This window comes from Neophocaena asiaeorientalis, unplaced genomic scaffold (assembly GCF_003031525.2).
Source record: "Neophocaena asiaeorientalis asiaeorientalis breed wild unplaced genomic scaffold, Neophocaena_asiaeorientalis_V1.1 scaffold86, whole genome shotgun sequence".
NCBI lineage: Eukaryota > Metazoa > Chordata > Mammalia > Artiodactyla > Phocoenidae > Neophocaena > Neophocaena asiaeorientalis.
The window spans coordinates 292,222-317,889 of NW_020175039.1; the positions used below are offsets into that span (position 1 = coordinate 292,222).

General features: G+C 37.7%; 1 protein-coding gene across 7 annotated transcripts in view; it reads left to right on the forward strand.

The window, feature by feature from the left end:
- Window positions 1–25,668, forward strand: part of DOCK10 (dedicator of cytokinesis 10) — a 209,120-nt gene that overhangs the window by 107,932 nt on the left and 75,520 nt on the right. For all 7 annotated transcript variants that reach the window (XM_024763121.1, XM_024763126.1, XM_024763127.1 and 4 more), the window contains exons 8-19: window positions 932–1,115; window positions 2,378–2,463; window positions 2,738–2,821; window positions 2,941–3,096; window positions 11,077–11,298; window positions 11,528–11,650; window positions 12,896–12,978; window positions 18,086–18,208; window positions 20,913–20,992; window positions 22,872–23,059; window positions 23,562–23,627; window positions 25,364–25,456. In XM_024763121.1, coding sequence (XP_024618889.1) covers window positions 932–1,115; window positions 2,378–2,463; window positions 2,738–2,821; window positions 2,941–3,096; window positions 11,077–11,298; window positions 11,528–11,650; window positions 12,896–12,978; window positions 18,086–18,208; window positions 20,913–20,992; window positions 22,872–23,059; window positions 23,562–23,627; window positions 25,364–25,456 — 1,488 coding nt within the window. The remainder of the gene's footprint in view (window positions 1–931; window positions 1,116–2,377; window positions 2,464–2,737; window positions 2,822–2,940; window positions 3,097–11,076; window positions 11,299–11,527; window positions 11,651–12,895; window positions 12,979–18,085; window positions 18,209–20,912; window positions 20,993–22,871; window positions 23,060–23,561; window positions 23,628–25,363; window positions 25,457–25,668) is intronic.

Below are 25,668 nucleotides of genomic sequence, written 5' to 3' on the forward strand. Positions count from 1 at the left end.
AAGGTTCACTGAGCAAGGATAAATTCACTTGAGATCAAGTCACGTAAGTACTTGAAGGGCAACCATCGTGCTGTGTGCGTGGACCCATGCTTGGTGATTTGGGATGGGCGGGTTGTTTCAGGCCTCTGTGGCGGCAACAAAGCCTATGATGGGAGTACATCCAGGGAACTGGAACAAAGCCTTGTGGGTTGGTCGCAAAATGCGAAGTAGAGGTGTCAAATTCGAGAAAAGTCTGGAGGTTGGTGGAGAAGCCAGAGACAGAGAAAGGAATTGGGGTCCCTGGCATATGGATGTCATTTAAAGCCATTAGCCCAGAGGAGAAAGGAAGGGGTCTAAGGCAGAGCTGAGGTCAGCAATGACAAGTCACCAAGATAAGGAAGAGCCAGTAGAGGTGACTGAAAAGTGGTGGCCATTCAGGAGGAAAGGAGACTAGCATAGAGTGTAGTCATGGAGAAACCCAGAGAGAGATGGGTTTCAAGAAGCCACTGTGTTAATTCTGGTGAGAGGTCAAGGAAGATATGAAGAAAGAGATGTCCTTGGGTAGTACAGCAGCATAGTTTGTGGGTGATCTTGGCAAGTGCTGCCTCTGGGATATGATGGGGTCAAAAACCCAACTGGAGAGAGTTGTAGACAGAACACAAGGTGAGGAAGTGAAGGTAGCAACTCAAAGCAACTATTTGAAGAAGCTTAGAATATACTCCTCCACCTGCCTGAAGATGAAATTTTTGAGCCAACATGCTCATCCAGTCAAGAAAGACGTACAAAAAGGCTTGAAAGAAACCAAACGAAATGATTATTATCCAGCTAAATTTTTGTCTTGTTTTGGAAGATCTCCTTGAGGTCACCTACTCATGAGGAAATACCCCGTAAAAAACGTCTCCCACTCTCTAAGACTTGGTGTCTGGTGTTTTTCTTTCTTTTCATGCCACAGAATAACAGACTAAGAAAATATGCCTTTGAATTGAAAATGAATGACCTGACCTATTTTGTGCTGGCGGCTGAAACGGAGTCAGATATGGATGAATGGATCCACACCCTCAGCCGCATCCTGCAGATCAGTCCTGAGGGGCCCCCTCAGGGCAGAAGGAGTGCGGAGCTCACAGAGCTGGGGCTGGGTGAGCGCTTGCACACCCGCCTCCCTTCCCTCGCGAAGTGCGACCTGCGCGTTTGGTTCATTTCAGCTGCTACTAACCCTGGTAGCCGTCAGGTGTAGCTCTTCCAACCCTGAGCTATTTGCTCCAGGAAATCACCCATAAACCTTTACTTTTACTCAATAGTGAGAGTCACCACACAGAGGTATGATTTTGAGTTGCCAGGCAATGCTTTGAGGCTGACATCCAGCAAATGATGTTAGGAACCATTGGTCAGCGGTATTAAAAATATACCCATGTCTGATGGGGTGTTAGAGGGGAGATTCTGTGTTTTATAGCCTTTCATTAAATTTAATTAATGAACATAATACTCTGTAATGGCAAATATGCATTCTTTCCTTTTAGTTGAAAGGCATCTTTCACGTGTGCTTTTGACCCCACTGAGATCAGCCTAGTTGTGGAAGTTCCATAAATTTTGCATGGTATTAGAGATTTTTATAAGACAGATTTTTTTTTTCTGCCCATCCTAATTCTTTCGTATAATTCTAATCCAGGCTAGGCAAAGAGAAGAGAACAAGAGAATGGAAAGAGAGGATGAAAAGTAGGGGAGAAAACAGGTCTGTAGCCACATCGAAGACAAGTTCACCTTCAGAGTCAGTGACCCTAAAGGAAAATTACTTTAAGACATTTTTCATAACACATGATATGTTATTTTAAGTCTTTAAGTTCTGATAGTCTATGTATCATATGAGAGAGTCATGAGATAATAAGGAAGAAAATTATGGTTGACTTTAATACAACTGCTATATATCATAGTAAGTGTTTTACATTCATGATTTGCTTAATAATAATCAACTAGAATATTAATGTTTACAGAGTCTTAGAGAGTTTAACTGAAGCTAGAATGTGGGCTTTACATTGATGGCCTAAGAGTCAGAATTATCCAAAATATATTCATATATAAGAAAACTTTAGTATGCATTAGTGAACTGCAACAAAACAACCTCAAGTATAAATGTAGTATTGTAAGGGTCCGTAGTTCTTATGGACGCACAGGATGGTGTCATGGAGAGTGTCCCAAAATGAGCACCAGGACATCTGATTTCCAGGCCCAGTTCATCTAACAATACGGAATACTAGAGCCAGGACGCAGTGAAGCCATCTCCTCACCAGTATCCATCCCCCATCGCTCTTGAGTCTAACCCAGCTGTTATATGTCACAGGCTAGAGAAATGAATGATTCATGAGAACTGTTTAATAACCCAGTCTTGGTGTATCTTTTCAAGATTCCCTGGATAATTCTATAACATGTGAATGCACACCGGAGGAAACAGATTCTTCAGAGAACAACCTACACCCAGACTTCACAAAAGTAATAAAGCTGACATTTTTCTATGAAAATAAATTCGAATTACTTATTCTCTATTGCTTTCATGGAAAAGATATAAATGCTTTCTTTTAAGATTTAGACTAAGAAACACAACAGTCAGAAAACAAAAGCATGTTTCTATAAGATTGTGGAACGTTAATGGATGATATTAAAGCAGTGCTGATACTAAGGGGCTATTTCTTGGCCATGTGGATGGAGCTGGGCCGTAAGTTTCTGGCTATTTAGATACTAAGAACTAACACAGTTTTCTCTGTAGTACCTCACAGAAACTGAAGAGATTGTCAAAGCAACTCGAAACACGGAGAGGCTAAATCTGTTCTTGCTGGATCCAGATATAGATGTAAGTTGGAATTCTCTCTAAGCAGACATGAACTTGATTTGTACAGTTGTGGTTTATAATTTAGAATCTCTTTTCTTATGATGGGTGTTTGTTGAGTAAAACTTTCCATACTTTTTTAGAGCTTGAAACTTCAGAAGAAGGATCTTTTAGAACCTGAGTTTGTGATCAAACCATTTGAAGAAAAAGCTGCCAAGAGAATCATGATCATTTGTAAAGCTCTCAACTTAAATCTTCAGGGTTGTGTTACAGAGAATGAAAACGATCCGGTAACAAATGTAAGTTTCTCTTCTGTTACATCCTATAGATCGGCCAACATCACACCACCCTCGTTAAAATCTTTTATTCAATTCTTGATCTTTCCAGGCACTGAGTTCACACCCTCACTTGTACCAAGGGTATGATTGACAGCATTTTTCCACATGAAAGAATGCACGTTATGAAGTGGAATTATCAATACACTGTCGTAGAATTTCCCTTTTAACTTAAAGAAGTATCGAAGGGATTATGCTCTAGGGTTCTTGCCATTAAATCAGCACAGTGGTTCAGAGTTTCCAAAGATATTGTTTGTATCTTCTTGGAACTCGAGATGGCTTTTAAATTGATATTTTTATTTTAATATTTATATGTTAATTTTCATGTATATTAGAGAATATGTATAATGAGCAAATCAACCCCGTGTTTTCACAGCTACTACTGCTTATGACAAGGCTAAATAGTGAATCAAGTAAAATAATATTATATAAATATTAAATAAATGATACACGTAAATGGTAGGAAAAAAGGTGCTTCACTGATATTTGGGAAACATCACTGCGCTCATTAAATCCATACAAGATTCCTCTTCTTACCAAGTGGGCTCTCTTGAGGGTTCACTCTTAGTATTCTAGGGGGCAATTCTATACTAATTGTAAATGTATGTGTGGGAAGGGGACATTTTGTGAGCATAAATATTATTAAAGGTTGAACTATAAAAAAGGAAATAAAAAGCACTCATAATCCTAACATCAAAAATCATTGTTAATATATTGGTGTGTTCCCTTTCATTCTTTGTTAATGCGTTCTGTCCTCATTTCTAATAAAGCATCCCTCAATTGTCATCTTTCACCTTAAAGAAGAAAACTTATTTCCAGATCCATGATACAAGCCACATTTGCTTTCAAAAGGTAGAAACAGCATTAAGTTTTCTCTACAGATTGCACACACAATCCTGTACATGCCTTTATTTATGATGTGGTAAAACGAGCCTTGTTAGTTTGACAGTGAGTAGCTGGCAAAGTGGGTGAACTCTTTCGAAAGATTGTAACCTACTGCCCTTGGGTCTTCAGGCACCTCACTGGTTGTCTGAGCCTCCTTCTTCCTGGTGTAATAGCAGGACAACGGTACATGCTATGGACCTCAGGAGGATGAGGAGAATCAAGTAACAAATGCCTGACTTTCCCACTTACAAGTTGTTCCATGCTGGGCAAGTGGCTTAACCTCAGTCTCCTCTTCTGAAAATGGGGAAAATAATAAGACTGTTTCAAATAGCCGTTGTGAAGATTAAATATGGTGCCCGGCGCATAGCAAGCATTCATTAAATATTAACTCTTATTCTAATATCTGGGAAATTGCTTTGAAATTTGTACATACAATGCATGCAAGGTATTGATGTTTTCAGTGTTACCTGTGAGATTCTTGTTGACAAGTAAGCTAAAATTGAAATTTGTTGCCAGTAAGAATCTTCCTCCAAAATGAAGCTTCCTCATGTTCTATAACTGTAACTGTGCACGAGGTTATGTGAGACTGAAAGCAGTTGAAGTTGAGTTTACTCATTCTCCAGCAAATATTTATTCAGTGCACCTACTAGACTCAGACTTGTTCTAAGTACTGGAGAAACAGCAGGGAACGAATCAACAAGGTCCCTAGCCTCTTGAAGATTAGATTCTTTTGGAAAAGGACCGAAGTAAATAAGGAAACGAATAAATTAACAAGATAATTGCACATTGTGCAAAGTTCTTTAAAATAAATCAATATAAAGAGATGTGATACAGAGGAACTGGGAAGAAGGCTGCTGTAGGTGGGGGGCCATGGGAGGCCTCTCTGAGCGGGTGGCATTTGAACAGAGAGCAAAGGTTAAGAAGGATAAAACGTCAGGTCAGGGCAAAAGATTCCAGGCAGAAGAAAGAACAAGCGTGAATGCCCTGAGACAGGTAAGTCCTGGCAAGTTCTGGGAACTGAAAGGAGATAGTGAGGGGAAGGGCAGACCAAGATGCGGTGGGAGAAACAGTACAGGGTAAGATTAGGTAGGGTCTTATAAGCTGTAGCAAAGAGTTTGGATTTATCCTAGATGTGAGTGGAGGCTATTCAAGAGTTTAAAGCACATTAAAATGGTGTGATCTAATTTGTGTTTTTAAAACATCTCATTAGAAGAATGGATTGGAGGAAACAAGAGCTGAACAGGGAAAGCAGTTAGAAGTCTATTACTATAGTTCACATCATGGCTTGCGCTAGGGCTGGCGGGGAGGAGGGAGAGGAATGGATGGATTTGACTGCTGTTTTGTAAATTGAACTGACAGTTTTTTCAGATACATTGCATATACAGGATAAGGGGAAGGGAAATCTGAAGGATGAGTCCCTAGTTTTGGCTTTAAGCACTTAGACGCATGGTGGTGCCATTACTAAGAGGACAAGACTAGAGGAAGAGCAGATTTGGGGGATACAGGCCAAAAAGTACATTATGGATATGTGAAGCTTAATCAGACTATTAGATATCCAAGTAGAGATGGCCAGTGGGCAGATTCAAAGACAAGTCTGGAACTCAAAGGAATGGCATGAACAGAGATACAAATTTGGAAGTCTGGTACAGGCAGTGACCTAGAGGGAATCATGTAGGAATTTCTATGTGTGTAGGAAACATTTAATGGATGAATAGAGAAGTGACAAAAGAAGAATCAGAAGGAATGTTCATGGATGTAGAGATAAACCAGGAAAGAGTGGGTCATGATGCCAAGAGAGAAAGGGTCAGCTATGTGGAATGGTGCTGAGAAGCTGAATAACATGAAGCCGGAGAGCAGCGTGGTAGATGTGGCCACAGGGAGGATGACTATAGCAGAAAAAAACTTCCTTGGAGTGAAAATGTTAGGAGGAGTAATCAGAACATACTTTCATTTGGGAGTAAAAAAAAAAAAAACTAGAAACTTAGCTCTTGAAACTATATTTGGAAATATCAGGAAAATTTAACCTAAATTATAATGTCACTTAATCTAAATTTTATTAAATAAAAACGAATGCTTTTTTTGACCGGGTACATCCTTAAGTGTGATTAAAAGCTCAAATTTAGAAACGGAAACTCAGAGATAATGGGCTTTTCTTTCCAGTGCCAGGGGCATATGGCTCCTTCCACATGGCTTCGTATCTTTATACTAAAGCCCACATTCAGAAGCTAAATGTGTGTATTTGGGCCAATCTCGCCAGGCAAGAGAACATGTGCAGCTCAAAGAGCAGCTTTTGTGAGCCTTTCTTGTGTGTCAGGCCATAGGAATAAGTCAATTCCAAGTGCTCTGTATATCTGTATTATTTTTAATTTATTTTACAGTTGATACACATGTTTAAAAACTAGGAAAAGAATTTTAAGAATAACTTCATAGTGCTTATAAACAATAATGTAAAAAAACCGAGAAAACAGCCTCACCTGAACTCAAGTGCAATTTTGTATGTAATGGCATTGTTTTAAAAAAATCTTTGTGTGATTATTCAGTGACACTCATTAATGTCGCTATTTTTAAATTCGTTGTTTGTAACTCAGTGAGCATGCTTTTAAATTAATTGAAATATTTCTCCAAGTTGCTGAAGAGCCAGCAACTCAGTAGCATTTAATGAATGAGCTTCTAAAAAGACACCCTAAAAGGACTTTTTCACGATGGGGAAACAATACTTGACAGCATGTAATTTTTTAGTCAATCAGTTGAAAACCAAATTCAAGTTGATGGTTTTAGAGTATAAAATATTTCTTTGAAAATAAAAATTGATTCCAAAAATCTGAACTAATAAAACTGCTTCACAGCTGAGCTACATTTAAAATGCCATGTTCTTGAATTTTTTTAAAGAGAAGTACAGAATTCTAAACATCAGAAACCTATGACTTAATTTGTTAGGCTTTGAAGGTTCTAAACAACACTTTATGGAAAAGCTGGTGATTCAAAAAGTAAGATGTGAATGGCCATCATCAAAAAGTCTACAAACAATAAATGCTGGAGAGGGTGTGGAGAAAAGGGAACCATTTTTCACTGTTGGTGGGAATGCAAACTGATGTAGCCACTATGGAGAATAGTATGGATGTTCCTTAAAAAACTAAAAATAGAACTACCATATGACCCAGCAATCCCACTACTGGGCATATACCCTGAGAAAACCATAATTCAAAAAGACACATGTACTCCAATGTTCATTGCAGCACTATTTACAATAGTCAAGACATGGAAACAACCTAAATGTCCAATGAGATGAATGGATAAAGAACATGTGGTACATATATACAATGGAATATTACTCAGCAATAAAAAGGAACGAAACTGGGTCATTTGTAGAGATGTAGTTGGACCTAGAGTCTGTCATACAGAGTGAAGTAAGTCAGAAAGAGAAAAACAAATATCGTACATTAACACCTACATGTGGAATCTAGAAAAATGGTACAGATGAAACTATTTGCAAGGCAGGATAGAGACACAGACGTAGAGAACGGACACGTGGACATGGTGGGGGGGAAAGGGGGTGGGATGAATTGGGAGATTGGGATTGGCATATACACACTACCAGGAGTAAAATAGATAGCTAGTGGGAACCTGCTGTATAGCACAGGGAGCTCAGCTCGGTGCTCTGTGATGACCTAGATGGGTGGCGGGTGGGGGAAGTCCAAGAGGGAGGGGATATATGTATACATATAGCTGATTCCCTTCATTGTACAGCAGAAACTAACACAACATTGTAAAGCAATTTTACTCCGATTAAAAAATGGTAAGATGTGACATTTAAGTTGAAAAGGTGGATTGGAAGGAATAAGTGAAGCACCATATGAGCTTTAATTCCTGATGGATTATCAAAGTAGGTGATTTATTTCCATTCACGAAGCAGAAATGAAAATCCAAAGGCAGCAATTCACAAAAACTTAATAAGGATTTTTTTCCTTTGACCTTCAATGTGTTTGGGGTTCCTACCTGAGTTATTTTCACATAATTTTGTATTTTTCAACTCTTAGCAGACTACCACTGCCACAAACCAAGAGTTTTTCTAAACTAAATTTATAAAATATGAAACTTTTCCATTTTGTCTTATTTTTAAAAACTAATGCGTTGAATTTTACGTGTAATTTAACAGTAAGGGAGCTGGCAGGTGTTGCTAATATTAAGGAATTAAACTAATACCACTGTTATAAACTAGCCATAATCCTGCATTTCAGAGAACACAAGATACTTATTAAACATTCAGCAAAATCCACAGCGTGAGTGAGTCTGTACAGTGATGAACTTGGTCACAGTGTATTTTTTGTATGTAACCTGCTTATTCACAGAATCCTGGTGGGTGAGAGGCCTCAATTCAAAATTAAGTAGCATAAACAAAACTTAAAAAACTTTTTGTAAGTATATTCATTTTAAGAAGCCTGTAGTTAATTACATATGTATGTATTTACATATATATGTATGTATATAATTATGCATGTGTGTATTTATGTACATGTGTCTGTGTATGTAATTACATATACATATATTGGGTTGGCCAAAAAGTTCATCCGGTTTTTCCATGTTACAGAAAAACCTGAGTGAACTTTTTGGCCAACCAATATTTATTTCAGTCCTTGTTTTATTTAATTTCTCTGCATTTGACATTTTTCTAGTTGAAACTTATTTCTTTCTGAAATCTTTCTTCTTCTGTGTCTTTGATAACTCTGGCAGCATTAAAAAAATTTTAGCAACTTGTTTTTAAAAATCTCTCTCCACTCCCCCATCTCCTTTGTAAGCTGTTTTCCCTACCCCAGTCTCTATCATGTGCATGTTCATATTTCCTAGGATGCCATTCTGATTCTCTTCTTTTTATTTAATGCCTTGAATAGGCACCCACATCCCCAAATCTTTTGGGTTCAGATCTCCAACCCAATTTCCTTGACTGGGCTCAAAACTCACATATCCAACTGCTCCTGGAAAGTCCTACAGATGATTCTCTGTACCAAAGAATTCATCTTTGTATCCTCATCCTATATGTCAGTGAATGGCATTGTCATTCACTTAGTTTCCTATAGCCCCAAACCTGGGGATTTTCTTTTATTCATGCCCTTGTGAACCCTCTCTCCAACTAACAAACACACGCACACAAGCAATGGATTTCCAAGCCTTTTGGTTGTACCTTCCTAACGTTTCTCAAATGTATCTTCTGCAAACACATCCTAACTTTTTGTTTCCACTCTGATCTCACTCTAAACCTGTGTTTTTTCATGTCTTTGTGACTTTGCCATGTCACTCCACCTACTAGAAGCCCTTTATAACTTCCCCTTTACCAAATTTCTACTTCTTTAAAACTCAAGCAAGAAACTTTCCCTTGCCTTTCCATCTTCCTTTACCTTCGCATTTGCCCCTTACTTCACATCTTCCTCTTCCTTCCCAGCACGGTAGTAAGAGGTTAAGGGAGCAATCACACAGAGGCTTGGAAATTGAGTGAACCTAAGAATTCCAGATGATGCGGGGGAGAAAGCCACGTGGAGGCGCAGAGGTGCCACGCCCTTGGATTTGTCAGAATCCGGGGCACTGTGCAGGCTGGTGCAGAGGAGACAGCTAGATAGCTACTATGGTTGGGAGACTGGTTACTCTGAACAATAAGTAAACTAATTAAACAAATAAGTAAATAAATAAATGATAATGAGTCAGGTTTTTCACTATTGGATGAAATACTCGCAAATATGAAAAAGGGAAAGGCTAGAAAGAATCTTTGAGGATTTGGATTGGAAATGGAGGTATGACATGAACCCATGAGTTTTTAATAAATATTCATGTACTGACAGAGATAGAGATATCATTGTAGCTGTGAATATTGTGTATATATATGTGTGTGTCCCGGAAACAATGAGCATAGATAGCAAGCACCCAGATCTTGGTTTCTAAGTGTCACCCTCACTAACAGGAACCAGGGCTCTTTGGAGGAATGGCTGAGACATGGAAAGTATAAGATGAGCCTGGAACATCTTGTTGGGTAAAGAAAGAGGTGCTCCAAAAATGATGCTTATTTGCCATAAAGACACAGGAGCTACACTGAAGGGTGTACCTCTGGCGAAATCTGAGACAAGTCGAGTATCACTATAAATAACGACAGTAAGAGATGGAATTTATTGAATAAAATAGCAATCCATGAGTCTATACATACATATATATATGTACATATGTGTGTATGTGTATATAAAGATATATATGAATAAAAAATGAAGGATAAAGGAAAGCTTATTGTTACAGTAAAATACCGACTAATGTAGAAAGAATGATGGAACTAGAAGATCACCATTGGTTGCCATCATAGTGGTAGTTGGTTCCAGTGGGAGTTACGAATGGTGGATTGGGTTTGATGAGTAGCAGGACATTGGTGTAATCTCAGAAAATATTTCCAAAAAGGCTAATCACTTACCAAAGGGAAAATGGTGACGTTATAATGGAGAAAACTGGAAGATGCCAACAAGACCAGAATATTTAGGTTAACATTACCTAAAGTCATGGGAAAGTTGACTTTTTGTGCCCTTGCTATAATGAACTATGAAAATCAAATGTCACACTGGGGTATTACTGCCCCCAAAAGCATGACCTGAGTCAGACCATGAGGCATCATCAGGGATACTGACATTGCAGATATTTCTGAGAGAGTAAAGGAAATAACTAGAAGGTTTTGTAAGGTTGAATCATACATGTATTACAAAGTATGAAAAAGAATATTGGGCAGGAAAAGTAGAATGAAGAAACCAATGAAATACAGTTCTGGGATCTGAGGAACCTGATAGTGGAAGGGATTCTGGGAACTTGCCTACAAATATTGTATTTTATATGTTATATATAAAATATACAATACATGCAATATAATATATAGTATTATATCTATTACATATAACATATTATATATAGAAATATTGTACTATATATAAGTAGTAGTATTTTAACTACTGCCTTATTAAATAATGTACTTAAGGAGGCTATCCCCTTTGTGATGATTTTATGTCAAAACCATCAATTCTTTCTTTTTCTCCAAAGATTGAGCCTTTTTTTGTGAGTGTGGCACTTTATGACCTCAGAAACAGCAGGAAGATTTCTGCTGATTTCCATGTGGATCTAAACCACACTGATGTCAGGCAGATGCTCTCAGGGGCTTCCGTGGCTTTGGAAAATGGAAACATAGACACTGTCACTCCAAGACAATCAGAAGAACCTCATGTCAAGGGATTTCCGGAGGAATGGCTAAAATTTCCAAAGCAGGTTGCACTTTTGTTTATCTATCATGGGAGGGAAAATGCTTGTTCCATTTTTTTTACCAATAGATTACATAAGATGAGCAGTTTTCCAAATAAAAGTCCCCCTTAAAGCTGTACTCTAAATTTAAAGTAGAATTTTGGGGGCTTCCCTGGTGGCGCAGTGGTTGAGAGTCCGCCTGCATGTCTTCAGTGTGGTTTCCTAGATGCTTATTAGCTGTTTTCTTTGTACATAGGCTATATTTTCTGTAAGCAATCCACATTCTGAAATTGTTTTGGTGGCCAAAATCGAAAAAGTACTGATGGGAAACATTGCAAGTGGTGCTGAACCATATATTAAAAATCCAGACTCCAACAAGGTAATGCATGATCTTTGTATAAATAATTTTAATTACTTTCAAGAAATAAAATCACACTGCCTTGATGAATTATCAAGTTTGATAAATGTAAGTCTTGAAGTATTCCCTTGTTAGTGAAATGAGTATCAAACAGGAAATTTTTAAAGTATATATTCTCGGCTTATGTTTTTTGATCCTGCAATTTCTGCTGAGACTCTATTGGTAGAAATAAATTTAAATGTGGATAAAACTTTAATCCCCAAAGACTAAGTGTTAACAATAATGAAAAGTTAGGATTAATCTGACTGAAAACAAGGGAATACGGTTTACTAAGACATCAGCAATGCTTATGCTGAACTAAGTGAAAAAGTAAAATAGTTGCTTACCAAATTTTAATAACACCTAAATGAAGAAAGAAAGAGGAAAGAAAACACCATAAGTTCTTTAAATGGTGGGACTGCAGGACATTTTTTCTGCTTTCTTTTTTCAATTACCATATTTTCTATAATAATTGAATGTTATTTTTTAATAGAAAATAAATACAAAAAGTTTATATTATCCACACAAAGAAGTATATTGGGAAAATAATGCATAATAATTGAATTTGAGGGTGTGTGACAGTTTAGGGCAGTGTTTAACATATTTATGAGAATCCTTTAATTCAGGGTTTAGCAAACTATGGAGTGCAGGCCAAGTCCAGCCTGTCACCTATTTTTGTAAATAAAGTTTTATTGAAACGCATTACACTCATTCATTTAAGATTGTCTTTCCTGCTATAGCAACAGAGTTGAGAAGCTGAGACAGAGACCACATGGCCCACAAAGCCCTATATATTGGATTGGCCAAAAAGTTTGTTCGAAAGAACTTTTAGGCCAATCCAATATTTACCGTGTGACTCTTTACAGAACAAGTTTGCTGACCTCTATCATAACAAATAAAAAGAAATACAGGACAGCCTGTGAATGTAAATTTCATAACTCTTTCCATTCAATATTTTAAGGTCTTTTAAGTCAGAAAAAAAGTTGGTATTCCAAGATAAGGGTGTTTTCTACATTTGAAATTTCTAAACTAAAAAGAAAGAAAGCGTTATACACCAGTTTGAACGCAGAGGATATCATTTGTCTCTTTACAAGGTAGAATCTGTGAGCCAGTAAAGCAGAATTTTACTGAGTTTCAATATAACACGGAAAAGTATTTATTAATATTTTACATGGACTGTTTGTACAGTGATGTTCTAAACAACATTTAATATTTTTTTTTCCTTAGTATGCACAAAAGATACTAAAATCCAACAGGCAGTTCTGCAGCAAGTTGGGGAAATACCGCATGCCATTTGCTTGGGCGGTGAGGTAGGTTGATAATTGCAACCAACAGAATAGAAGTGCATTTATTGTCTGCATTGAAAGCTTCGTTTTTGAATGCATCTGTGTTACCTGTTATTTTTAGCATACCAACACCTAGAAGAATGCTAGTGTGTTCATCTTCAAAAATACCTTAAGCTCCCCAGAAACATGTGTTTTACAAGATAATTTAGCAAGCCAGCCCATAATAGACTGGGACCATGACATGTGTACAGTGTACGCATGACCAGGTATGCAGTGGGTTCTTGGTAGGATCAAAGCCAAGTCATAACTTCTGTATTATGTATATTTGGTCTAACAAACTCTTGATGTTTTATCAGTCCCAAGGGTTTGGTGCGCAAAAAATTCAGATGGAAGCACTGTGATTTCTTATGCAGCTGCATGTTTTCATCCGTGCAGAAAACACGGGTCTATATATGGATGTTCAAATGAAACCATCAAATTGATCACTTGAACTCTCTTTGATTTTGGTACTGATTAGCATAGCCGCATTTCTCAGTACCGGTTGACTCTCTGATAGAAATGCTGAGTTAATGTGGACACTGCTGGTGGAACCATCCACCCGGACATATAACCTCTGCATAAAGGACAAAAAATGCCTTTCAGATCTGTTTAAACATCAATTCCTACTGTCCTTGTCAGTCTCTTTGTGTCTTTATCAGTACATGAATTTCTTAAAGGAGGAAGTGCCTGCCATAGATATATGGGAAAAGGTCAGCAATGGACAATCTGAATGGACTAAAAAAGATAAATTAGTGCTACAAAACAAGCAGCCTATTAGGTATCCATTTGAATGTTGATTATACCCCAATGCAAATAACTTTAAAATCCAGAAGGACGGGAGAACTAGTTAGTTATGTCATTTTCAGGTCTCACAGTATCCAGTTGTGGTGCATAGCCAGAGTAAACTCACCACTATTTTTCATAATGTTGATGTGTTGATGTAGTTATTGAAAGTTGGAGACAGGTACAGGGAGGAGGAATGTGGAATTAGGGGCAGTGGTAAACCAAGGTAGACTCATGCCGTCTCTAGGGATTAATTTGCCCCAAGGCAGCCCTCTCAGTTGAGGAGGAAGAGACCAGGCCCAGGAATCTGAAAACGTGGTCCAGATCAGATACCACTTATAGATTGTAGCTTTGGTCAAGTTTCCTTTCAGAGTCTCAGGGTCTCCATTTGCAGAATGAAACTAACAAGACGGCCTCGTGAACAGTACTGCAATCACAAGCGCAAAGGCATCTGTCGTAAAGTAGATCATAAATATCATTTTATCCCCCTTTAATATCTCCCCCTACAGGGACAGCTAATGCTAGGATATTCTTCATGAATAAAAGATATTATTTAGAAATACTGAACCCTTATGATGAACTTAATTCATTTTATTCCTTGTAAGCTTCAAGAAAAAGGATAACATTGTAATTCGCAGGTCAAACTTTTCATGTTGATAAGTATTCTCAGTTCCCACGAGATAATCAGTTGGGGCAAGTAGAGGGTAGAGGCAGGATGTCCTTTGGCAAAGTGAAATATTCCAATATAGCAAAATTATAATAGTGAACACATTTTCTCTTTAAGGATTGAGGATTATTCTGAGTATTGTTATAAGCAGACATTTTAGAGCCAGAGCTGGGTTCCCTATCTCAACTCTATTTACCAGTGAATTTAGCAAGAACTTAGAGTCTCAATTTTTTTGAATGTATGAAGAGGAATTCGAATACCTAATTTACTATTTCAGGGATTAACAAGTACATATATTTATTCAATAAAAGATAGCCATTATTAGAAGCCATTAGTCTAATATGATTATTAAAAGTCCCTGTGGAGATCATATCCACCCAAACAAGCCTCCTTTTCAGGTAAATTTGGAGCAATGAAGAATAATGTGGGAGAAAGAAGTAAAAGAATTACCCATTATTTAAAGAACCTGAGCAGTTAGGAAAAGCAGTAACAGCCCTACTTTGAAGTTGTCTTGGTCAAATGTGCTAGAGGAAAGATAGATGAAGTTTCTAGGGAGGCTGATAATATTACTAGCTATTGAAGTAATTATGTCTAGGGCAGGAAAGCCAACAAAACCACAGGTTCATGCTACATGAATGCCTGATCACTGGTTTGGTTGTAGACCAGGGAACAGTATACACCACCAGTTTGTGCCCATAAATGTATGATTTACATTTACATAAACATCTCTAGTAACTGAGAAAAATGATTAGCACAGTTCTCAAGATTTCATGTTAGACCCCTTGGAATATCTAACCACAAAAACAAGTACAAGATCCAACCAAAGAAGATTTTAATTTTCCCTCCACAGTGTGGAAACTGCTTCAAGTAAATGTTGACCAAATTAGAGAAGGGCTCTTGCTACTCATGTCGTTTTGACATAAGCCAGCCTGCTGACATATTCCACTACCCTACTGACACCGCTGGTTCTCTGGCTCCTTTTCCTTTCTATTATATTTTCTCGATTGCAGCTTATTTCTTGACATAGCTTTGAGTGGACTCTAAAACCCTTTGGCCCTTAAAATCAACTGCCACTAAAAAGCATAGAATTGACAATTAGCTTACAATCATATTTTTACCCGATCCAGTCATCCCACCAGCTGCAAAACACACAGATACTCATCACTGTGAACATTTTATCTAGAACATGCACTAATTTGGTACATGTTCTTATTTTGGGCACCAGCTGTAGCACCATTTTATAGCAAAAAAGCTTATATTTGGGGTAGGTAAACAGAATGCACTCAGATGGCTACAGAGGGCATTGTACACTCATTGATTCAGGAGAAAGTCAACCTTTACAAATGTGCCATGTTGTTAAATCAAACTCTTTCCTCGTGTATCACCCCCAGGATTATGTGTGCCTAAATCCTGGACAGGACGCTTTTTGATTCCTTTTTCTCTGTCCCATGCAACATTCCAAATGGAACCGAGTAACAAACTGGATTTTCTTTAAAATTAAACAACACTAAAATAAAAATTTCATTCTTATATCTATACATTTATAGAAGGCACACAGCACAACACCACCACCCAACAAATGGTTGTCCAACCTCTGTTCAAATCCTTCCAGTGACAAAAACTCAAGTGCGTCCCAAAGTGGTTCTTTCTTCTTTTATAGCTCCAATGATTAGATAATTCTTCATATATATATATATATATATATATATATATACACACACACACACAGTTTTTTAAACTGCTTGACACTTTTATGTTTTGTCTTCCAAAGCCACAAAAAATGGGCCCAATTCTTTCTATATATCACAGCTATTCATTTTGCTTATTTTTGTTAATATTTTTTTAAAGTCTTTATTGAATTTGTTACAATATTGCTTCTGTTTTATGTTTTGTTATTTTGGCCGTGAGGCATGTGGGTTCTTAGCTCCCCAACCAGGGATCAAACCCGCACCCCCTGCATCGGAAGGCAAAGTCTTAACCACTGGACCGCCAAGGAAGTCCCTCATGCTGCTTATGAATGAAGCTCTCAGGGATACCTAAGCTTCTTTTCCTTTAGGCTAAACACCACATTTTTTTTTTCAATCACACTCTAAACGTCATGGCTCTGAGACCTCATTGCACATGGATCATTGCTCAACTCTGCAGTTGGAACAGGGCATGGTGTCCCAGCCGTCCTGAAACCATCTGTGTAAATGAATCAGTTCTCTGCTCTCCTGCCAGTTACCATATTTATGGAGTGGGGACAGAGTGTGAGTGCCGTGACCAGCGCCTCTCTGTGCTGCTGTGTTCTTCACAGCGTGTCCAATGTAAGTGAGCTGTTTCCAGGACAGAGCTGCTGCAGATAAGAGCAAAAGCCAGTGATACAACCCAAGTCTACTGATACATTTGAAGTGACTGGTTAAATTTTTTTTTAAATACTACTCAATTTAACTTTCTCCCATGTTGGGAAAAATGTCACACACTCAAACACAATCCCTGAATAATATTTAAATAAAAATAATCTTCAAGTTAAATATTTTCATTCTTCCTCCCTCAGTGTTATTTGATAGGGGACCTTTTTTCCCTCAGTTACTACTTCACAGAAAAAAAACTGAGGAGAAAGGTTGAAGGAGTCTAAAAATATCATTCTGATAAATTCCTGGCCCATTTTCTAAATTATTTAACACTAAAGCTCTATGATCAGGTAGCCATTTAAATGGCCTTTTCAGCCTGTGTATTGAAATCTTTGGCTAATGTGAAGAGTAGTAAAAGAGTCTCGTTAAGGTCCTTAAGTTAGAAGAAATAAAGATTCAGCATTTCTCTAACATTGAAGAAAAATCAGTTACATATAGGTCTAATTTTCCTTTGATAGACACAGAGTATGATGAATTATGGGGAAGAAAAACGACATTAAGCATGCTAGGTATACTTGCTTTTCAGGAAGTGTGTTGCCCGGCATTACTATATTATTTGGATGAAAACAATTTATGCATTTTTACTAAATCTATATAGTCCCATTGAAATGGATGAAGGAAGGAAATAAGTGGTTCAGGTTCACAGTGTTCTCTTTATTTAATACAAAATGCTCATTCAGGTGTTCTCCATTTTATCTTTATCTCTGCCCTAAAATTTAGGGCATGGGCACATTTATCTCCATGAAAATGTTTCAAGAGTCTGGCTCTCTACACCCACATACACAACCTCATACCCTTTCCATTATTCATAAATTCTAACGGCACCACCCAAACTGACATGACCCAGGCTTGCCCAGTAAATAATGAAAAAGTGGTAACATGTGTTCCCATTCCTCTCCACCCCCCCAATACTCTGTGGCTTTGACATGTTACCAAATCATAAATAAATGTAGTTGTAATATGGGCTGCTGTCACTTTAGATACCAGGTTGAAAATAAGAAATTGAAGATAATAAATGCAGTGTATAAATGAAATTTTTTTCTAAGAAGTTTTCATGTCTTTTTATTTTATAAATTCCTGGACTTTCTTCCATTATAAATGGGAAATTGAATCATTTTAGTCAACTTAAAAATACATCTTCGTAAGTAATATCCAAGTACCAAGAGGGGAGCATTGGTGGTTCAGTGGTAGAATTCTCCCCTCCCTCCCATGCCAAATACCAAACTGAATAAATATTGTTTTCTTTCAGATCAGTATTTAAGGACAACCAGGGAAATGTGGACAGAGACTCAAGATTTTCACCATTGTATAGACAAGAAGGCAACAAGATTTCAACTGAGGACCTACTTAAACTAGTGTCAGATTATAGAAGGTAAGATGTTTTGGATACTCTTGAAATTAACATGAATCAGCTACCTTGCTGCTGTTGATTTGTTATCTCTGCATAAACAATACTCCATAACCAGATTCCCAAATATCCATACTCCCCCAGAAAGCAGATGCTTTGCAGATGACCTCTCATATGCCCAAATGACACCGTAAATTTGCCAGAATGATGTGGAAGGAGTGTGAGATGTTAAACTATGTCAGTTACCTATGGCTGTGTAACAAATCACCCCAAAAATTAGTGGCTTAAAACAACAACATCACTTATTTTTCTCTTGAGTCCGTAATTTGAGCATGGCTAAGTGAAGACAGTTTGTCTCTTCTATATATGGCATCGGCTGGAAGAGGTCCAATGGAGCCAGAGGATCCATTTTTGAGATAGCGCATTTGATGACTGGCAAGTTGGTGCTGGCTGTTGGCTGGAAGCTCAACTCGAGCTGTGGGTTGGAGACCTTGGCTCTTCTCTCCATGAGATGCTATGGCTTGGGTTCTAAGAGTAAGTGTCCCAAGGGACAGACAGAAAATGTTCACTGCCAGTTTCTTAAGATGGGAAACTGTCACAGTGCCATTTCTGCCATGTCAAACTGTCACAGATCCTAGATTCAAATGAAGGGTATATAGACACCTCTAAATAGGAGGAGTGTTAGGGGATTTTAGAATATGTATGAAACACCACAGAGCAATTAATTGCTGTGAATACAATAATTTATAATAGTTCTGTCATTCAAATGCTTTTGGAAAAGACAATGGAAGTTAGAGCCAAAAGAAGAAAAACATAAAAGTCACAACATTTTTAAAATGAATCACCATATATTCAGCATCTGATGATGGTAAGATCTTTCATGACAAGTGGCTTATCTTAAACTGCTGGTCCCCTGACACAGTCAGGATTCTTGTTCCCTTTGTCCCTTTCCCAAATATTAACTCTCTGCCTCTCCATCTAAGAATCAACAATTCCTTATCAATTAATTTTGTTTATCCAAAACAAAAATTATTTATTACTATGAAACAAGCATGATTAATATTTTCTGTATCTTCAATAGAGGATATATTTCTATTTAACTAGAAGGGAAGTTTGTCCAATGTTCTTTTTTGTTCTGGAAAAAAATAAACCTTAGGAAACAAAATAAAAGTGGAATTGAACCAATATTATTTTTTTGTGATTCTACAGGACCACTCCTTACATGGGGAGACCTTCCTTCCCCTTATCAAACATCATGGTCAAAACCCCTATATCCACTAAGTGGAAATTAAGAATGCTTTTCCTCTTTACTTTTTCCCAAGTTTACTAAAGCCTGAAAAGTTGTAACACTGAGCAGAAGGGAATGGGCAAAACAGGAGAAGACCATACTGTCACAAAACCCATGTTATTGGTGTTTAGCAAAGATAGTTATCACTATGGCATTTAGAGGGCGTCTAGAATACCCAACGCTGTACTGGTGAGACATTAAGTTATTTCATGGATGCCTCACACGTCATGACATTTATTCTCAGCAGTGTGCTGATAAATGTCTACCACTGACCCTCTAGGAGGAAAAAAACTGATTTGTATTGATGGTAAATTTCTATGGTGTAAGTTCTCCTACCATTGCTGATTTCAAGCTACCAGTGGGGTTTTGCCAAACATGGAGCTGGAAAGAAAGCTGATTTCAAGCTACCAGTGGGGTTTTGCCAAACATGGAGCTGGAAAGAAATGTGCACACCATCATATAACATTTCCACCACACAGATAGATGTAAATAACCTCAAGAGCATGGATCCTCTCACCATCTAGTAAAACAATTACTAAGTGATGAATTTTCAGTACTTTTTACCTTGGTATTAATGTAATTTGTTTAATATAATTTCATTTTTAATAATGACTGTGTTTTACAGATGGCAGGCAAAATAACTGAAAATATAACAATTAGCTCTCACAGGCTGGGAAGAGCTGCCTCTCGAAGTAGATTTCCTGAGAGGGGTGACACTTGAAACTGTTCTTAGCAACTTTCACCTTACTATAAAAGAAGATAGGGGAGAAGGTTTTAGTAAAGAGGGAGGAAAAGAAAGTCAAGGACTCATGAATTAGAGTGACTGTGGGCACAGGGATAGGTGGTGAAGAAGGGTCTACACACACTTACTAGGGATCAGGGAAAGGGCCCTTGTCCTCCTGGATTGTTGGTGAAGAGGGAAAAAGCAAACTGTCCACTTACCAGTTGTGGCAAAGACCATCCTTGCTCTCAAAACTTCTTAAAATTCCTCACGAAAGTGAATTATTTAAATCGGTTCAAATACTAGTACTTTCTGTTAACAAAAACTAAATATTTACCATTTACCAAAACTAACGATTTACATCGCACTCGTTTGGCCATATAAATGTTATCTGAAGTGGTGCAAATAAATTTAAAACATTCTTCAGAATATCTGTAACTTGACCCCTCCCTGATTTTTAATTCTTATTTGCAAAATCACATAAATTTTAGTTTTCAAAATAAAACTAGCTAAATGAAATTATTCACAAGATTGTTTAGGGCCCCACTGTTTATCCTTATCAAAGCTCAGAATTACCATTGTCTGCTTTTTTTCCTTGACAACTAGAATAATTCACTGTGTGTGTGTGTGTCTGTGTGTGTGTGTGTCTGTGTGTCTGTGTGTGTGTGTGTGTGTGTGTGTGTGTGTGTGTCTGTGTCTATGCTGGTATACTTTCACAGAGCTGACAGAATAAGCAAAACGCAGACCATTCCTGGAAGCCTGGATATCGCTGTTGACAACATTCCTTTGGAGCATCCAAGTATGATGATGATGTCATGACTTGTTTGTAGAGTTTTGAATGTTTAGTGGCTTTTTGGTTAGTTGGTTGGTTGGTTGGATAGTTGGTTCGTTACAAAGGTTTGTTTGGGGATTTTTTTCTCAAGGTTTAGGATAACTGTAATTCATTATCCTATAGAAATTTGGGATGTCTTATTTCTCCATTAAGACAGACTGTAAGTATTGTAGGACAGGAACTATATTCAGGGTGACCTAATATTCAGCTGGTATACACCATGCACCGAGCAGGGTGTTAAATTGTATCATTTAATCCTCAAAACCCTGAAGGGTTGCAAATGAGGAAGTCTGGTTCAGATAGATTGATAAACCAATAACCCATAATGAACAATACCACACTGAGCTGTCAAAGGGCTACTCTGAACACGGTACGTTGCCACCCAAGTGGCCGTGCAGTAATTATAGCCGGAAAGTTTTTAGACTCTGTTATTACACAGAGAGCATATATCTTTTCCAGATTTACCAGTTTTTTGAGATATCAGTTTTGATGTTAAATATATCACTGAGTATCTATCATGCTTTCCAGAATATGGTCAAAAGTTCTATTTATGTTAGTGAAAATTTAAATTTCAGAAGCAGTTTTATTAACTTATAAATAAGATTTTTCAGAATGTATTTATTAATTGGTGAGATTAGTTTATTTGGTTTTATTTTCCTTCTAATTACACCTTTTAGTGACTTTCTCAGTGATGCAAAGAATGAATAAAGGCATTCTAAAAAGACCTACAAACAGGGAGAGGATTATTACCACAGGACATTTGAATTACCATTAGCACTATTAAGTTTTCCATTCTTATGACTTTTCCACAAATCACTTTAGTATGAAATAAAATGAGCATTCTAACTTAAATCATGGCTCCAAATCACTTTTGTATTGATTGGTGTGAAAAAACAGATGACAAAGTAAGCCATCTCCTCTACCTGATTTGTGGGAGGTTGCTTTTATTACCTAGGGAAAAGAAAAATAACAAAAGAGAAAGCTAAAATATTCTCTTTGAATATCCTATGATATTCTCTGATATCATGAGATATCAGAGAAATTTGAACATATAATAAAAATATTCTATTTGATTTCTGAAGAAAAATAAAAAAGCCTGTAATCTGATTCCCAAGCATATAGCTAACGATATAGCTAAGCATGTAGCTAACCATGTTGCTTGTTTGAACACAGGAAGATTCCAGATGGGGTAAAGGAAGGTACAAGGCCTTGCTGTCTTTCAGGGCCACAACTTCAGCCTCCAAACTGCTTAGTGACAAGTTTTGATTTATAAATCCTAATGGTCTTTTCCCCCCTTAGGCTGTTTTTACAAGGTTAGATTTTAAAAGATTGTGAAAACTGAAGAGAAAAATAAAATTGTAACTATTAATGCAGAGGGGGATTAGGGCCTATGTTGTAAAATCATTCCATAGGGAAAATTACTATTAAGCCAAGTGGTACTATCAGTAATCAACCCACTGGACAGAGTTTTGTTCCATCATAGAGCAATATTTATAGTATGATGGCTAAAGTCAGTGGGCTAGTCTTTATCTCAGAATATCTGGTTAGTATGCTCAGAGGATCTCTAGCTAAAATTTACTTTCTATACGAAGCTGAATACAAAAAGAAAATAGTTATAAATCCAAAAGATTTACCAGTTTTTTGAGATATCAGTTTTGATGTTAAATATATCACTGAGTATCTATCATGCTTACCTCCTACAAAGTTTTCAGGCCACCATAATTTAACATAAATTAGTATACAAGCATGGAGTTTCTATTTTGAGTAGATTCATCTTAAAATAGGTTAAGTACTGTTCACTTACAATCATATCAAATGACAAACTTTTCTTTTCTGATTTTTAAAGACTGTGTAACATCGTCCTTTATCCCTGTCAAGCCTTTCAATGTGACGGCTCAACCAGAACCCACAGTGGAAGTGGAAGAATTTGTTTACGACTCAGCAAAGTATTGCCGTCCTTACAGAGTATACAAAAATCAAATTTACATTTACCCCAAGCACCTCAAGTATGATAGCCAGAAATGTTTTAACAAGGTATGATATGTTTCTGAGATATCATCCTCTCTCTCCACCCTATTTAGACCATATTAAGATGGTTTCTTGAAAGTTCAAATACAAATTAGTATAGACTAACACTTTAGAATAGGAAACCATTTGAAGAAAATGTTTAATGAGAGACAATGATGAGTTTCACCTTAAAAGTGTTTGAGGATGCACATTTTATAACATATGAGTAAAACTTTCTGAAATCAGCCCTAAATAATTTTGTTCCAAACTTTATTTTTAGTTTATTAAGAGACTCTGAAAATAGCCTACCTGCACTCTTTCAATATGAGTCTTTTCTTCCCTTTTAAATAATCTCTCCAAATCTTTCTGCTATTTCAGAGTGCTATGAGTAATGCCACAAGAGAATTTTGGCTATTCTGCATTTTTCAGATTTAATTAGAAGCTACTTATTTTAGGCACTTGGATTGTTTTTTGATGTTATTATCTAACAGGAAATTACAATGTCCATTTTCCTTCTCTGTAATTTCAGGCACGAAATATAACCGTGTGCATTGAATTCAAAAATTCTGATGAAGAAGATGCCAAGCCTGTGAAGGTGAGCCCAGCCCATGAGGGAATACAGCACATAGGGGCAGGCAGGCGCCCTGGTTCTCCCCACCACCAAGGGGCTTTTTAGTTCAGTGTGCTGGAAAGAGGAGCAATTCAGTCCATTTGATTTAGATTTCCTAACATGTACCTGATGGAACAGCTACCATTAACTAGATCTATTAGAAATGCCAGTCTCATGGCTCTGCTTAGCTTTTCATGATTTGGAAAAAAGGAAGCCGTTCTAGTGTGAAATCAAGGCAACGATTCCCCTCTGGAAGACTTTGCCGTTTTCAAAGATTAGCCCACATCTCATGAATTCAGCATGCTTGATTTCAAATGCAGCATCCCAGCTGGGCTTCATGTGGCCTCTGCAGAAGGGCTGCTGCCTACTGGCCTGATGGCTAATGCACGGGGCCCATGGGGCGCTCACATTTTTGGAAGGTGCGTGTGGCCACCTGCCCAAGGACCTCGGAAATGGCTCTGGGAAGCTGGTCCCTGCTGTTGATCACGCGACTTAATAAGATCAATAAGACTATGAGTTTTGTAGGAACTGGGCTGTTTGATCCTATAAAACTGCAACTGGATGGCATTTTTCAGAGTTTGTATTTGATATATACTGTTTTTATTTTAGGGACTTCAAACAGCATAAAGAAACTTATAAAAATAGAGAGGAAAATTATTTTCAGTGGGCCTGTGGACAGATCTTCCCAGTTTTGGTGAATCAGAGGAAGGAGATATAGTAAAGGACAAAACTAATTTCTAACTAATCCCCACAATTATCTGAGGTCACCTCTTAAAGCACTCTGTTGGGTACCAATTGTGTTCTCTGTACTCAGAAGTGTTGTAGCATTATTCAGAAGAACAGTAATCAATTTGAGTGATTGAATGAATCATGCACAATAGAGAGAAAGAGTTCTTTAAAACTGTCCTGAGGCACTCAGCATCCCCAGGTTCCAAGTTCCACAACAGCATTAGCAGCAGGAGAGAAAAAATAAAATGAAATGGAATTGTCAAGCAAACAAAGGCAATGACCAGACAGCGAACGCACCAGGCCTGCTAGAGAATCGCTTATGGGGAAAAATCTAAAACAGAGGAGTACTCGCAGGTACATGTGACCTCTGTTTCACTGCATTCTAAAGCATTACTCAAGAGATACAGCTGACTTCAGTAGAGGGACTCTGAGCCTTGGGCTAAAGGGGCTTTTATGACAAGGAAGTGCCATATCCCATCCCCTGGCCTGATTAGGGGCTGGGACAGAAGAATAACACAATACAATGGAGCCTGGGACCAGTCCTAACCTTCCAGCTCTCATTCTTGGTTGGGGACTGGCATGTCAGGAACTGGGGTCAAACCAAGCCTTGTATCACTTAGGACTGATCGCCTTTAACTCTAGACCAGAGCTGGGTACCGTGGGCCGCAGGAATCAGAATTGAACGAAGTATCTCTTATCTTCTAGTAATCAAAAGTTAGGTAGTAGTTAATTGATTCAGGTATTCAGTATTGATATAATATCTACATAGTGAATTAAAGCCTTCATATTTTCTTCAACAGTGCCCTGTTGTGTAATAAATACAGGACAGCAGATCAAAGAAGTTCAAGGTTAATTAGATGTCAGCTCAGCCTGGCAAGTTACCACAAAATGCACCTTTGTCCCAGAATGGGTAACTGAAGAGTTGTGACCTTTTTGTGCTCAGGGTTAATTTCAGATACTCATAATTATTCAACTCATAACTTTTTAAACAGTGTATTTACGGAAAACCTGGAGGGCCCCTCTTCACCTCAGCCACCTACACTGCAGTTCTGCACCATTCCCAGAACCCAGATTTCTCAGATGAGGTAAGCCAAGCCTCCACTGCCCCCAGCAGCTCCTTAAAAGATGGGTGAGTGGGTAAGATAATACATGATGGCAAACACTCTCTCTAGACTACTCCTCAGACTAAGGACATACCTTAGCAGGTGTTTACATAACCCAGTTTTAAAAACCACGTTAATTGACAGTTGCTCCAGGACTATGCTGCTAACTCATGTATTTCAGCACAAGATTTTAA